The sequence below is a fragment of the Aythya ferina genome (assembly GCF_964211825.1).
Source record: "Aythya ferina genome assembly, chromosome: 1".
In the NCBI taxonomy this organism is placed as follows: Eukaryota; Metazoa; Chordata; class Aves; order Anseriformes; family Anatidae; genus Aythya; species Aythya ferina.
In genome coordinates, this window is record NC_140296.1 from 18,694,857 (window position 1) to 18,711,198 (window position 16,342).

The window sequence follows — 16,342 nt, forward strand, 5'->3', positions numbered from 1 at the left end:
GTCAACAGGAACTGACCTATTTTAAGGTGTAAATCATTTCACTGCTTACACTTACAGTCCCAACTTTTCTGATCATGTAGTCCCTCCAGAAGAACACTGAGCACTTTCACAACTGAACATTACTGTATTGCATCATATAATTTCTAGAGCATTACCCTGCCTAATGGTTTCTCTTAACTTTAAGATCATTTTCTTTCTCTTACCAATTTTCAAAACATACTTTTCAGAGAAAAACAACTGTTTAGAATAAAAATGTATGATTTTTTTCTTATTTCCTAATATTATTTACTCGATTTTACCAGTAGTTGTCACCAATGAATAGTGCTTGAGTAACATGTACAGTCCCAAAGAAAAACAAATTTTACATTACAGAAGCCTTTTCCTTCAGATCCCTACCTCCCATGTTTATTGCTCCACGAGGACCCATATCACCCATTCTCATTTCCTGTTCTCTCTGAAAGTAAACATAGTTTTCATGATCAACCTATCATTCTTAGAACTTAAAACATTCCCATATATTCCATGAAAATAAAAAATCTCAAGTTTCTAAAGTTCCCGTTAATTACAGAACTGTGCAAGGAATAAAGTTAAATATACTGCCCTACTTTCATAAATATCAAATGTAGAAGTTCAATATTACAATGCAGTACATTTTTTTTGCATAATGCTAAAGGTTAAACATCACAAGTTTCACTTATCAGATACAATCTAAAGTTTCATTAAAGTTATGTAACCAACTGAAAATCAATCCATCTTCACTCAATGTTCTTCAATAATCAGCAGTATATTTATATTATAAATAAAGACATCTTACTACACTGTTGCCTAGAGGCTGTGGTTTAATAATACAGTCAAATCTGTCTTTATGACTCAAAATTGATGGTGTTGACTGCAAACCAAGCTCTGATGTGTTACGGTATATAAATTCAATCTGCCAATTCAACTTTGTTCAAAAAATTTTGACTTGACTCAATTGTGGTACATTTTTGCTGTCTCAGTACAGACACTGGCCGTGTTTTTGAAACTAGCATAAGAACTTACAGCATATCATGCATTTAAACTAAATAGACAATTAACATGTGAAATTGATCCAGATTTAATCAATGCTCAATTATCCAACAGCAAAGAAGTTCTGACATTACTATCATGAGCCATGTCCTGCTGTGAAACAATATGCAAAAGTTATCACTTAAGGGAAAACAAAGCACACCCAGCACAAATAATTCCAAGGAAGTTTGGTATTACTGTTTATATCAGAAGGATGAAATAGAAATTTCACAGCTTGTGAAAAACAATGATGCACCAAAAAGAGGTTGTAATGAATTTTCTGTAAGAATGTTAAAGTATATTCCATCATCAAATGAATATACACACATTAAGAACAAGCGTATACAAAATAAATTTACCTGATTCTGAAAATTTTTCCACTTGCGATTTACAAGTTCAGACACATTTTGGAAACAGTTCTGTTATCCCAACTGAATTTTTGCACTGAATATTAGTCATGTCAAACTGCATTCATATTTTTGTTATTGTTGTTTGTTTAAAAAAATCAATTTCACAAAACTTGTTTTAGTTGAAACGTGTTTTGCGATGTCAAAAATTGAAGGTCCTCTGTAACTGCACATCTAAAGCAACAATATCCAACATTTGAAAGCACAGAGTCAATAGTTTTGCAAAAATATGCTGGTATAGGAAATTATCATAAGATGTATGACAAAAGGATCTTGAGTCAGTGACTTTGTCTCTGGGAACTTGTATTAACCTAGGAAATGTACTTAAGATTTTTGGAAGGATTATGCTTTAGCGTGGAGATGAAAATGAAGAAACATAAGGTCTTGTAACTAAAAGACATGAGTTGAATTCAAGGTCCAGCTACAAAAGGCAGTTGTTGAACACTTTAATCAGGACTTCTGACACTAGAACCTATGGTAGATTTCATTTATAAAAGAACATGCAATGACTTTGTCAGATCCTTCACTCCAACGTCAACCGACATGAAGTGAAATCATCTGATTTCACTTGATCCTACTAGGATCAGTCACATAGATGATTTCACTTAATGTCTGTTGGACTAGGATCAGTCACATAGGCAGCTGCAGAATCAACAGGGTCGTATGTGATATTAGTCTGTTACTACACCTCAGCCCTGACATCAAGAGGCAAAAGGAAAAAGTGGGATTTCATCCCTAATGTCAATCACTCAACCAGCATGGCAGAAAGACACCATAGCTACCAGTTTATATCAGTTGGATTGTGCATGCACATGTGCATGGCCATAAATGTGGGTGAAAACAGATTTCAGATAAAACACAAAAAGCTGAGAAATATTATTTAGCTATGAGTAATGCACTGGATTTTGAATTATTGCACATAACCTACTTTGGGGGGGCTTCCAATTCTTGCAATGCAAAGTCAGGACTGATGCCACTAGAAGATTCAGGGGTTTTTTGTTTGTTTGTGTGCTTTTTTTTTTTTCCCCCCTAAAGTGAAACATGCCATACAAGGCAGGGCCAAGTACAAAGCCACTTAAAGGATTTTTTTTTTTTTTTTTTTTTAAGTACAGAGCTAGAAAACTCTACTACTTGCTAAAATTTAACTAGTTTTCTTTGCAAAGAATAAAAGCACGAGCAAGCTATAATATATACTAAGATTCCTCCACACAATAAACCACTTTTTTCTTAGCTTGAAATTCTGAAGGTCTTCAGTTAGCAGTAAAATAAAAAAGCAAGAAGGGTGGAATTGACACCCACGTTTTGTTGTTACTCTCGTGTGACCTTTGTAACAAAACCCACAAAGTTATTACTTGCCATTTGTAGCTTTAACTTTGGTGTTTTGTAGTTTTAACTTTGGTGTTTTACCATATAAAAATATTTCAATGGTAGACTATAGACAAATATGTTTCTATGAACATGCCTTATGGTCTCTGCTACCTATCAACATGCCTACAATAAGTATTATTTCTGTTGTTTTATGTTCACAATTCACAGCATTTTTGTACGTTTTCAGCATGGGGAAGTTATTACATAGTTATCACAGAATTAGCACATTTAAGATAAATCTCCTGTTAGAGAAAATACAGTAACTGACAGAACATATCAAGAATGTGATTAAATACTTACATGCTAACTGTTAAAACATGTACTTTTACATTTACTAAAGCTTTTATTTGAAGGAATCCCTGTAACAGAAAATACAGCCCTATCCCACACAAAATGTGACCTAACAGTTTTTTTAACATGTGAGTATGAAGGAGTGCAGGTAAGCCTGGTCAGCTGCTCTCTGGTATTTGCCTAAACTACCAGAGAAAGAAATGCCAACAGGTGGTTTTGACAGAGTAGCTGAACCACTGCTGGCTGATATTGTTGAATGTTACAATGAGAACAGAGTTTTAGAACAGAATTTTCTTCGTAGGGCTTCTTTTCCTCCCCACGACTACTCGTCTTGTTTAGTAGCAGCCTGCTTCAGCCCCTCTCCTGAAGCCAACCCCCAACCACCCATTACAGGGAGTTAAAATTGAGCAGCAAGAGAAAGGAGAGTTAATTTTTTACTAGAGAAATCCATAGGGAAGCAGTTAACCTCTGAAGTCAGCAGGTACCTGGGAAAACAACTTAAACTGGAAGAGAACAAGAAAAATGGGTGACATACAGTTACGAGGGCAACAGTTCTACAACAGATGTGTAGTGAGGTACAGCAATCTTTACAAATAGCCTTTAAAACAATGAGTAATACCCTGTTTTCAAATTACAATTCTTTATAGTATCCTTTATAAACCCTTTTACCTTTTCTTTAACTCAAAACAAAGTTTTCCAAGCCTGTTGCATGATTCTCATATTACACAACTAATGTAAACAAACCTCAAAAGGGTCCCATTCATCTGAATAATTGGCTTTTAGTAAAAATGATGGCAACTAGAGCACCATACTTTCCAATTACTTCAGATGCAAGCATTAAAATTTGTATTTCCTTGTTTCCAACTCCTTTAAACATTAACTAGACCCAAACAAAAATACTGAATACCTTTTTCAAATTACCTACACATTGTGCATTCAATATAGTATAAAATTTGATTTTTTTTCCTAGGTATTATAAACAAGATTTTCTTGAGCACTTAATGTTTATCACGTGCAATGTTCCTGCACCCCAATAACCACTGACAGCAGCAGTCAGAAGCATATAGAAAATTGCCAAGATGATGCTTCAGTTTTTTAAAAGATATTAGTATAGCCTTAAATAGACTATAAGAACACAAAACTAACAGTTTTGGAAAGACACCTATGATGAGATACAGTAGAATGTACCAAATACAATTCCTTTCCCACACTGAAAATAAAACCACTAGTAGTTATAAAAAATAATATACATATTAAACTTAACTGATAAACTGTTACTTCTGTTTTTCTGGAAACATGACTTTCAATTATGCCAGACTAAAGAAATTAGACTTTTTTTCTCCAAATGAAGCAATACTCATGGTAACAAATTGTCAAAAATGTATGTCCGTATGGTTGAATATTACAAAATAGCAAAAAGCAAGGTATCAACATAAATATTAAGAAGTGGCCAAACACTTCCAAATTTGGGTAGAGGTATGCACTCACCTTTCAGCTAGGGGCTAAGGAATGGTAACCAAAGTAACAGTAAGGCACAGCATCAAAACAATGCCTTATCAAAAAAAAGAACACTTACCACATCAACTTAGGTTTGCATATTATAATCGGCAACCTAATACACAGTTATCCAAGTTCCGAGTGCACACAGCAAAATATAATCCACACCAATGTTGCTGTCTGTTCTCACTGAAGTGGAAACTGAATTCATCTCCCTAACAAACTTTATCTGACAAACCAGGTAAGACATTTCTGTACCTTCCTATAAATAATTTTCTTTTATAGTTTCTTCTTTCATTAAATTCTTTCTAGTTTAAGAAAAACTTTCATTTCCAAAAATGATTTCCAAAGTCTTCACCAGGAAGCACAAGTAATTTTGGAATAATTTTCCTTAACCCTTACACAAAATCATAATTTATACAAAGACATATTTTAAACACAAATTATTTAAGTGATTAACAGCACTGGATAGGCACTCAAAAATAAGAGCATATGGAACACTTTTTGACTATACACTATTCACCCATTCCTCAGAATGTTTTGCCACTTCAAGCCAGTGATTCCAATGTTCAGCTCACTGGAAGTAATATTGCCAATGAGGAATTAAAGAAAGAAAAGCTTTCTCCCACATCCAACCCCTATAACCTTTCCCTCTGAGGTTTATCCATCAATTAAGACTTATGCACAAGATACTGGAATTTATAATATCACAAAATATTGCACTTTATTCTATCACATGAAAAACGATCTTATTTCAAAATGCAAGACTTTTGTGTGTTCCTCAGCAACGTGGCCTAAATCCAGAGCTAGTCCTTCCTCTGAGATGAGAGCTGTACTGGGTGATTGCATGGAGCCTGAACAACTTGGCATTTCTACAAACAGCTCCCACCCAGGCAATTGAAAATAATAGTAATAATAATAATAAAAAAGCTCCCTTCCATTACACAGAATTATACATGTAAATACATTAAACTAGATAACAAGAAAAGTCTATGCAGCTGCAAAGCATACAGTATACATGAAGCTACATCAAAAAAAAAAAAACACCACAAAAAGTAATTTTTAAATACAGAATCTAATGAAAAGAATTTTCATCACGTTTAACAATTGTCAACAGGACTTGGTCTTTGTGAAAAACAAAGCAACAGTGCTAGAGCAGGTGATTAAAACCAATTTCCTCCTTGGCAAGTCAAGTCATAAATAGAGTTAATGGAGATGACTCATTAGGTTAAACTATTAAAGAACATGTACTGCAAGAATCAGTAAAAACAGTAACGTGCTCTGCATGAAATAAATGCAAACATGTTATTCCAGTAAAAGCTGCAAGTTGGAAAAACATTCCTAATGATAGCAAAAATGAGTATTTGGCTGTTGAGCAAAAAATTACAGTTCCCCTTATGGAAAAAAAGATACATGGTTAATTCAGTGCATTTTTAAGTACTTCCATTATTTCAGTAATATTGTGAAGTGTTATTAAAACAGGGGAATTTCTTTAAGAACTAATGAACAGCAAAAGGATAGGAATAAGTCATTTAAACCAGCATTTTTACAATCTGATCGATTCTCTACTAAGTATTCACACAGGAAAAAAGTTCCATGCTCTACATCTTTCTCTCTTTTCTCTTTTGGGAACAAACGAGAGGTTTTCAACTTCTGCATGACCTTCCCTTGCTTCCCTTCTACATCTCTCACACAACACTGAGTATCTGAGGGCATCTCTCAGCATTTAAATCCCACAGAAACAACAAAAGCACTTGAAGTAAGCTAAAAATATTTACTGCTTTTTAAGATGAAGCTTTTCTTTAAAAAAGTGTTCAAATGTTTTATTTCTAACAACTTTTTAAATTACTTCCTAGTTAAATATTAGGTATATAATGAATGCTCTTGAAATTATGTTACAAAATATGCAGAAAGGCTAACAGCATAATATGAAAATTGCCAGCCTTAACATACCTTGTAACGTATACTAGAACATTTTATATGGGATTGAAGTGGATAGGACAGTAGTTTATCACGGAACCTCATTACCTCTGTAACATATACATTAGCGCTGGCTGAAAAACTGAAGACAGAAATGGGAAGAATTGTTCAAGCACACATGCCTCTATGGTTCAGATTCAGAAAAAAATGTTTTAAAATAAAATGTTACACGTTCTTGTAAATCCACCTTTATTTTAACATCTGATCTTTACAAGAAGATGATGAAAGACAGTTTAAGGTCTTCCTTTGTCTAGGTAACAAGACCTTCCTTTGTTAGCTCCTACTCTCCAAACCACGCAGTTTATTTATTTTGGTCAGGACTTACGGTGTTAAGTCACTTTGATCCTCCCAGTTTCTTTGTTTTTTAAGCCACCCCCCTACAGCTGGGCTCAAAACTAAATCTGAAGTCCACTTCCTTCAATCATCAATCTTTACGTGATGTTAAAGTCAGGCCTACATTAGAAGAGAGTTTAATGTCACTAATGTTACCCACATTATGACATTTATGGGACAAATTACCCATTTAATAATCACATTTAATAAATAAACCCCTGAAATAAACCACTATTTAATAAAAAGGACACAGCCACTAGCTAATTTAAAACAGGTTTAGCTGGTCCACAAACTAGCTGAAAAGTCCCTCAAATATGTAAGCACTGAGGAGACTGGAAAAATATAGTAATGTTTTACTAGACACTATAATGAAAATCTCACTGTACACGTTAACGCTCAAAGACTGTCACCTATAGCAGCTTCAAAGTTATGAGTGCAATCTGCTAAGTGTTGAAAATATTCAAGAATGCACAACCATTACATTCTATCAGATCTCAGATACTGCTGCAAGAAAATGTAAGACTAGTTTCAACATGACTTGTAAGACTTTTTTCCTCAGCCAAGGAAATTTTTCATACTTTCCAAATACACCTGCTATTTATAAGATGCGGCAGAAAACATATTCTTTAATTTATAATGCAGAAGAGACAATACTTTATCTACTAGATTTTACTTACATTTCAGGTGTCCCTTTCTCTCATTTGATTCTTTTTAAATCCAAAATTTTCTAGTTAATCCCATCTCTAAGAAAGCAAACTTGTGATAGCTTACAGAACATGAGTATATACACTTATACAATCAAAAGTAAAATTCAAATAACTATATTATAAAGCAAATACATAAATGTATCAAAAACATGGATGAAAACACCACCATAAAAAGGGGATTTTTTTTTTCCCCCTCAACACCAAGAACTCCCCCAGCACTCCTGCTATTCAACAACCTCCATATGGCACACTGGGTCTGTTCCAGACTGGAAAAGTTTTTCAGCTACTACTACACAATTACAGAAAGGAAAACTCAGATAGCTTATAAAGAAATATTGATGCAAGAAGGCAACCCAGGAGCTGAAGTTGTTTCAGAAAAGTCAACTGAAAATGGATAACATCTTAGACTGAAACATGTCTGCAGTAAAGAGTCATTGTCAGTAAATTATTAGATAAATTACTGTCAGAAAGTGATTTTTTTCAAAATTTAAGTTTGGGGGAGAAAGTTAAAAACCAGATTACGAAAGAGACAAAAATACTTGCAACTGTTACACAAAGGAGAAGTTTTCTCACTCCTATGTCATGAGAAGCAGAAAATAACCACTGCCCTGAACTATGTGAAATAAGGCAAATGAAGCAGAAAAAAAATGAGGTAAAAAAAAATGAATAGTTGTTTTTCCATCTCAGAGCAAGAAAAAGAATACTTAGCTTCTGAACCAGAAAAGGCTCAGAAGATTTTTAAGAGACTTTTTTTTCCTAAGACATTTATTGGAGTTTGTCATGAAGACAGCTGATAATTCAGATAATTCAGGCACTGATTTGGATGCTGAGATATTCACACATCTTTGATATTAAAAACTGGTCATAAATCACGATTACAGAAGTTGTCTACGTTCCTATACCTTTTTTTAATGTCTTTATCTTGTGATCTTACACACTAAACTTGAGAACTGCAATCTTTTACCAATCAAAGTTTCAATAATTTGAATAAAAGCACCAATAAATGTAATATAAATAAAGCAACAATGTTCATTAAAAAGCTTGTGCTGTTTTTCCTTTAGGTATTTTATCATATAAGATATCTTATATGATAAAATAATCATATTTTAAATATGATTGTTTTATAAGATATATTATAAAATATCTGAAGGAAGTATTTACATATTTATATTTTATAAACATAAGTTCTGCAACTTTGCTTCACACGAAACTCATATTTCCAGAAAGCTTTATTACAGGCCAAAAATTTCAAGTGATAAACTGAACTTGTTACCAAAACCAGGAAATAGTCCAAAACTAGCAAAGATGTACAACAGAACGTATTCTGATTCTACAGCTTCGTTCCAAATTGAGATGTCTTATCTGCTTGTCTTGTAGTTACTTGCTGCTTCTCTGCATTTTAATACTGTATTTAAAACATTGCATTGATATATCATTATTTCCCAGATCTGCCCACACCCACTTCCATTTGTTATACAATAAAATACTGTCTAAACAGCATCACAAAATAAAAAGGCAAGTTGACTGTAGTTCCTCATTTTCTCACAACCTGTGGAAAGTGTTATTCAGCAACTAAAAAAATGTATACAGATGGCAAAATCTGGCACCAAACAAATTGCATGTAAACAAGAATAGCTAGGAAGAAAATCTAAAGAGTTTAATTACATGCTCTAATCAATCACCATCGCCTTATCTGTTCAGTTAGGGGAATGCTTACCAAATCCCTTCACTGTCTGTGGCTACACAGATGAAGTGCTGAAGGCATAACGGCAAAGAGATTTCTTTTTAGATCTGTAAACTATTTGAGAACAAGCAGGAATAGAGGTATTCTGCCCTTGATCTAACTAACACTCACAAGGAAGGTAAAATTCTGCTTCTCAGCATTTAAAGGTAAAGTTCAGAAATACTTTTCACAAAACAGAGGTGCTAAGAGAAGGTAACTGCTTCAGCAGGTTTGGAAATCCTTCCCCACCCCCATGAAAAAAAGGAAGACATCTATCTAAATCTATATATTACACCTGATATCAACTTCCTCATTACAACTCTGTTGATTACTTTGGTTTCATGGGAGCTAAGAACCACTTCAGTTCCACTGAACTAATATCTTAAAATGTTTCCTTTTTCTATTACATTCATTTTTTGAATAGTAATGAAATGAAAACATGAAATACATTTCAACATCAACAATTTACTATTATTATTTTTAAAGGCACTTAACTATTTACTTACCTTCTGTAAGCAATATCCACCAGTACCTCCCAGTTTACAATTGTTACATGTAATCACTTCACAAAATATTAACGGTTCCAGAGCCTTATTAAAGAATTCTATGGTGCAGCTTGTCTTTGAGTTACTCTCTTTTTTAGCTAAAGAAATTGCATGTGAGTAGGTAAGTATCAAAACAGACTACGATACATCCATGGAAACATGAAAGATCACTTACTTTTACAGAACCAGTTACATTTAACAAGTACTCCACAACTCACCCTGGCAGGTGTGGAGTTGGAGGGCTGTCTAACCAGTAACAAAGTCTGGGCTAACTGTACCATCATGCAAAAATCCACAAGCATTTAACCAAAAGTTGGGTGTTCTAAGCCAATGCTATATTTTACTTTTCCCATATATCGAGTTTTTGTTGCACATAAAACAAAACCAGCCAAATTATCAGAATGAATACTGGAATGTCCCAAAATGGCAATTCTTCCTAATTGCAAGATGAATTATAAGATGAAGCCAAAGATTACTTAGAAGAAAAATTAACCTGCCAAGAACATACTTGTATCATGAAGTATGTGTTCAATGTAAAAACAACTATTTTTTAATTTGAATTTGAAATACAACATTGGAAAATCACCTTAAAACACTTCCAAAGCAGTACTAGTTATAGCCATAGATTTTTCTAACTATTATTCTTTTCTGGACTTACGTATTAACGTGTTTTTCCTCACCAACTAAATTGTGATTAAATCAAAGTCCAATTGTAGATGCTATTCAGTAACTGATCTGAGTTACCAGGTGACTAGGATATGCAAATAATTACAAAACAAAAGTAGAATGGCAAGGTTTTAAACCAAGACAAAAGCATATTCTCATCACTAGAAAAAGATCCTGTAGGACAAACTTCTAAAAAACACATGCACATCTTTTGTATGTATTATCAATGTTCCTTACATTCAGGATAGTTAAATATTGAAGATTTTATCACCAAAGTTCTGGCCAATTCACATATACAGCACTTAAGGTATATTAAACACAAACAAAAAAGCATCAGTGAAACTTCCTGGCATGAAACCAGGCTCCATATCCCTCTACAGCTTCCCAGTGAGCTTTTTTTTTTTTTTTTTTTTCTCTTTTTATTACCTGGAAGCCTTTACTGTGAAACTAGAGGAAGATGAGGTAGTCTAATCATCTGAATAAAGAAGGTTCTGATTGAATAAATCTAAATACTTGGTACCTGACAATTCTAGTATTTTAATCAAAAGTTTAAGAAACTATTCACTTGAACAAATCAAAATGGATTATGAAAAATATTGCCTTCTAGTTCCATATACAGTAACCCTTGAGCTACGGAGTCTGCTTTCATCAAAAGTTTTGTTAATACGTACTACAGACCTAGAGTTCAAAATCATGTAAGAAACAATGGGAATGCCATTATAATGGGGACAAACAAAAATGGCTGGTTCTTGCCTAAGCAATATATGAGTTCTCAAATTGATGTTTAATAATTCAGAACGTAGGTTTCTTCATCACAGAAGAGACACAAGCTAACTTGTCACAGGCGTAGCCATCACCAGAACCGCCTTCAGCACCACTAGAAAAGGCAATGTGCTTCTTGTCATGTACAAAACACAGCTAATACAAATGCTCTTTCATCTTACACAACACTACAGCTAAGTTAGAGAGTCCTTCATTACCTGTTGCAGGAAACTGTGTTTGGAAAAAATTATTTAAGGTTTATCACTTAAAGAAAATTTCATCAACACCCTTTTAAAACCATGAAAAGTTAGTTTCCATTAACCAAGATGGTAACTGTTAGTTGAAAATGTGCTTGTCTCTTGTTTTCCAAAAAACACCGCTACTTAAAAAAAAATAAATAAAAAATGCTAACTCATCTAACATTATTACAACAGATCTATGGAAAACTGAAGTGGAACTTTAAGAAAAACTTTGATAAAACTTTGAACTTTGATTGAAGACAGAAATATTACTTAGATTCCATATTCCTCATGGAAAATTTAGTAATCCAAAACAAGCATTAGGTAATGAGGTAAACCTACTCAATGCCTATACTTTAGAAATGAAACTTGTCAAGGGTTCATTAGAGAAACTGTACATGTTTTAAAACAAAAAAAAAGGCATTCAGCCTGATATCAAAAGACAGGCAACCTCACCAAGGTGAGCACTTTTCCAGGTCTCAGTTTACTGAATTACCATTGTTACAGTCTGCTGCTCTGCCAGCTACTGAACCAAAGCCTTAGAGGCTAAGCCGATCAGAGGCTTTCTGCTCACACTAAGACAGAAAAAAGCTACTCAGAAGGCACTGCACCTTGAGAGAGAAAAATCATCTCTTATACATGATCTCTCCTCAGACTCAGCAATCAGATGCATTAATAGGTTTCCTCACATCAAAATACACTATTTCTACAGACTCACTTCTCACTCCTTTGGTGTTTTGCTCTTCCTTTAATACAGACCCTTTGCATAAAGACCAACTTTTCTATGCACAGGAACTTATTTTGGCTGCAAGTCCCAATGCCACAAAGTAGAATCTCAGGATTCACACAGGTGGATGAGTCCAAAATAGGTACTGAGTAGACAATTGAAAGTGATAGTTAATCTCTTCTTAGTCTGTATAAATACATGTACAAGCTCCGAGTTAAACTTAAATCCAGTAGCTGAGGAAAAGAAAATGAAAATGATTAAGGCAAATATTAATTTTAGTTTCTTCAAAATATGTACAGTTATCAACAAAACAATTATGTTAATGCATGACTTTAAAAAAAATATTTACCAAAGCCTCATTCTGATATGTCAGAAAACTGAAGAACAATGCAGTATTTAGGAAACTTTGTTAGGTAGTTTTTTTTAAACTTGTGAGCTGTGACAGTTTTCAGAAACTACATTAAATACATGGATTATAGTCTTATTAAATTTGCTTTTTAAAAGATCTTTTCCATATTCATCTGTAAAAACCATGACATAGGGAGAAACTAAGTAAACAAATGGAGTATTGTACAAATAAGCATGTGTGAACACAACTGGAGTCCTTCCATTAATGAATCATCAAAAAAAAAAAAAAAAGCATCTGCTCTAAGGCCTCATGACAAACTAAGACTGATGAGAATTTTGCTGTTGTATAAAAAAGACGTTTTTCTGAAGATATTTTAAGTTTCTTGATCCATCGGTCTTACTGGAAGAAAGTTTATAAACAAAAACAGAATCTATAAATCAGAAAAAAGTCCGTATCAATTACTGCAGAAGAGAACAAAACTGGGAATGCTTACAAGGAATAGTACCACAACACCTGAATTTGCACTGGAGATTTATGCACATTTGACAGCACATTAAAGAGCAAAAATTAAGAATGGTCACTTGCTTTGTTTGCAAGTTCACTTGGAGTAATCATTAGTATGTTCTAAAGCGATTTGTGCAAGCATGGTAAGCTGACTGCAACTGAGTAGAAGATAAAAACTTTAGTTTCCTAAAAATCTGTAACACAACTCAGCACAGTTAAGGTTACAACATTACCCAAAATACTCATAGTTCACACTTACTGAAATATAAAGTTACAAATGAAATGGAACACTGCAATGATTTTTTGCTCCATTGCTGGAAAACTACCTTAGTGGTATCCTTCATACAAATCGATCTAGAAAGTCAATTATGAACCATCCTAAAACGGTCATAAAATAAATGCCAGTTAAAATCAAAAAATAACTTATTCCACAAACAGCTTTGGTATATGTACATAAGCACATAGTATACTACATTAAGATGACTGAAGTTCTGCATTGATTTTTTATGCAATGTCTTTTTGTACTAAAAGCAGATATCACAGTTAAATAGTTTCCATACCAACATTATAATTAAAGGCTGGAAATAATTTTTCAGAATGTGTGAATTGTAATTCCTACCTAAGGCAACAAAATATGTATCTAAAACACCAAGGGGCAGAAGGAATGCAAAATTGTGTTATCTATCTAAGAATACGTATCATTGCAAGCCTGGGAAAAAAAAAAAAAAAAAAAAAAAAAAGTGTTACTGCCAAAACCAAGACCACCCACAAAAACACAAGCTGTATTTTTATAAACTGCTTGCTGAATGGCCTATGCTGCCTTGTGCACAGGAAGAAACTTGATCACTGAAGTAAAATCACTGCCAAGAAAGCAGGAATCACTTGTCAGCTTTTTTTCTTAGTTCTAAGGATTTGCCTTTCTCCAAGCTAGTTTCTTTCACCTTATAATATTTTTAAGGTGCCAAATGAACTGCTTTCTTTTTCCACAAGTGTATGTATGCTGGATTGCAAAAGAGGCAATTCAGCTCTCCCAAACAAACTTTATAAAAGAGTTTTTTTTTCTTTTTATAATACAGCTTAATTCTATAGCAGTTCGTTTAGAAACAGATTATAATTACATAACCTGACAAAATTTCACCACCCTTAGTTTCACCAAGTACACTAGACTGTCAAGACAAAATAAATTTATTAGTAGGGAACAGATCAAAATTGAAAAGACGTGTGGAAATTGTTATCAGTGAATTTATTACTGGAAATCTGCCTTTGTTTTGTTTTTAACAAAGAAAGAATTCTGCATACAGTGGGAATTCAGATTTCCTATATAACTGGGACTTTGGAGCATAACGGAATCAGAAGATGGAAAAAACACAGTTTGATTCATTAAGGAGTCCCCAGGAACAAAAACTTATTGCTGTATTATGGAAGACTAAGGAAATCTAATCTCTTCTCCTCTCAAAAGTATCTAATACTTGTATGGGGCATCCCTAAGATGTATCACTGTAGGCTCAAAGTAGTTGGAAAAAATAAATAAAAGGGAAGCTTCATTTGTGAACTCCTGCGAAGGAGGACAAAATTCTTAGACTAAATACATCAAATGCATCGAACTACATCAATCAAGTTTCTTGCATGGCTGAAGCTACGAACTTGAATGCCGTTTTAAGATGTGTTTTTTTATCTCTATGTTTTCCATGACCTTGCAGCTTTTGTTTCTCCACTCGTCTTTGCTGTTGAAACAACCTCCACTGCTTCAGCATCTGCCACTTTATGCTCGTACTTGCTACATACCTGAGCAGTGAAGCTTCGAAGAAAATAAAAGGAAAGCAAACCAATCTTCTAGAGTTTGCAAAAACTAGATGAGTAAAAAATGAATTATGCATATACGAAGTCTTACACAAAAGAGCAGTAAGCTTTTAGAAGTTAAAACTGATAACCCTGCAACAGTTTCTTACCTACGCAAGTTACACTTGAAAAGGGGGAAGTTTCCTTGTGGGGGTGGGAGCAAAGAGGAAAGAAAAAAAAAATCTCACCACTCTCTTCAAACCATCAGTAGGAACAGCTGTAAGCTGTCAGGCAGTAGTCTAGCTACTGTTTCATCACATAAAATACCCACCTTTACAATATTTTGCAGTATTACCAGGGAAATAAATATGAGCTACATAAAAACTCTAAGACTATAACTTCTACATATTTTGTTCTCTTTTTGTAAAGACTTGAAAACTATTTCAATACACTAAAATAGATCATTCCCTTTTCACTCTAAATCAGTGGCATCAACTAAAAATAATTCCTGGTACTGGAATTATTTAGTGAAAAGGCTCTGGTTCAGAATTAACAATATCTCCATAAGCCATTCATGATTTGCTAACCATAATAACAGCATTTACAAGTACTGTGTTTTAATTTAAAATATATTTCTGCTGCTGAAAAATAAAATATCGTTTCTAATCTCTATCAGCAAGCTCCTCTTTTAGCAAGAAATACATATGCAAAATAAAATTTGACAAAATACTGCAGGAAAAGTTTCCTGACTAAGCTATCATGGAATTAGAATGGATATAGAGAGAGCTTTAGCAGCAGATTTCAACTAACAAAACTTTAGAAAGCGGGGTGGAAAACCCTAAACAATATGGAAGAGTTTTTAAGTAACTTACCTACTAGTGATCACTCAACTAGCTTGATAAATTGCCTGGGCATCACTAGGCTGTTCACTATACAGTAATAGTGTATTTTTTAATATACAACATGATAAAGAATGCTTTAGCAACTGAAAACACTTAAAAAAAAAAAAAAAAAAAAAACTCTTTTCTTTGAATCAACTAACTAAACCAAGTAACTGGCTTAGCTGACCACAAGACATTTTTCAAAAGAGGTAATACTGAAAATAAAAGTTTAACAAATTAGAAAAAAGATACAGAAAGAAACTTTAAACAGGAAAGCCTAATACAGCAGCCTTATATGACAAGTTCCACATCTGTTTGCCATTGCACTTACCATGTGTCCTCCTTTCATACTGAACAGTAAAAAGGGATAGGATATAAGTGAAGGAAGCTTACTTTTCAAAGCTTTTAAGAGATAAAAACAAGCATTAGCAAGTTATCATTTTCTTTCTAAATACATGGTTGGCAGAAGATTCTAATACGTTATGGAAGTTATGCCAAAAGAGTTTGAGATCCAATGCGGTAAAAACCATTCCACCA

The 16,342-nt window shown here is 33.6% G+C and overlaps 1 protein-coding gene across 5 annotated transcripts in view; it reads right to left on the reverse strand.

Moving 5' to 3' along the window:
* Positions 1–16,342, reverse strand: part of PSPC1 (paraspeckle component 1) — a 63,763-nt gene that overhangs the window by 30,943 nt on the left and 16,478 nt on the right. Inside the window, exon 7 of one of the 5 annotated variants that reach the window (XM_084524963.1) lies at positions 397–454. The exons of 3 other annotated variants lie outside the window; for them this stretch is intronic. In XM_084524963.1, the coding sequence (XP_084381089.1) occupies positions 397–454 (58 nt within the window). Of the gene's footprint in view, positions 1–396; positions 455–7,728; positions 12,526–16,342 lie in introns of those variants that run through there. One more of the 5 variants, XM_084524964.1, reaches the window with a different exon arrangement.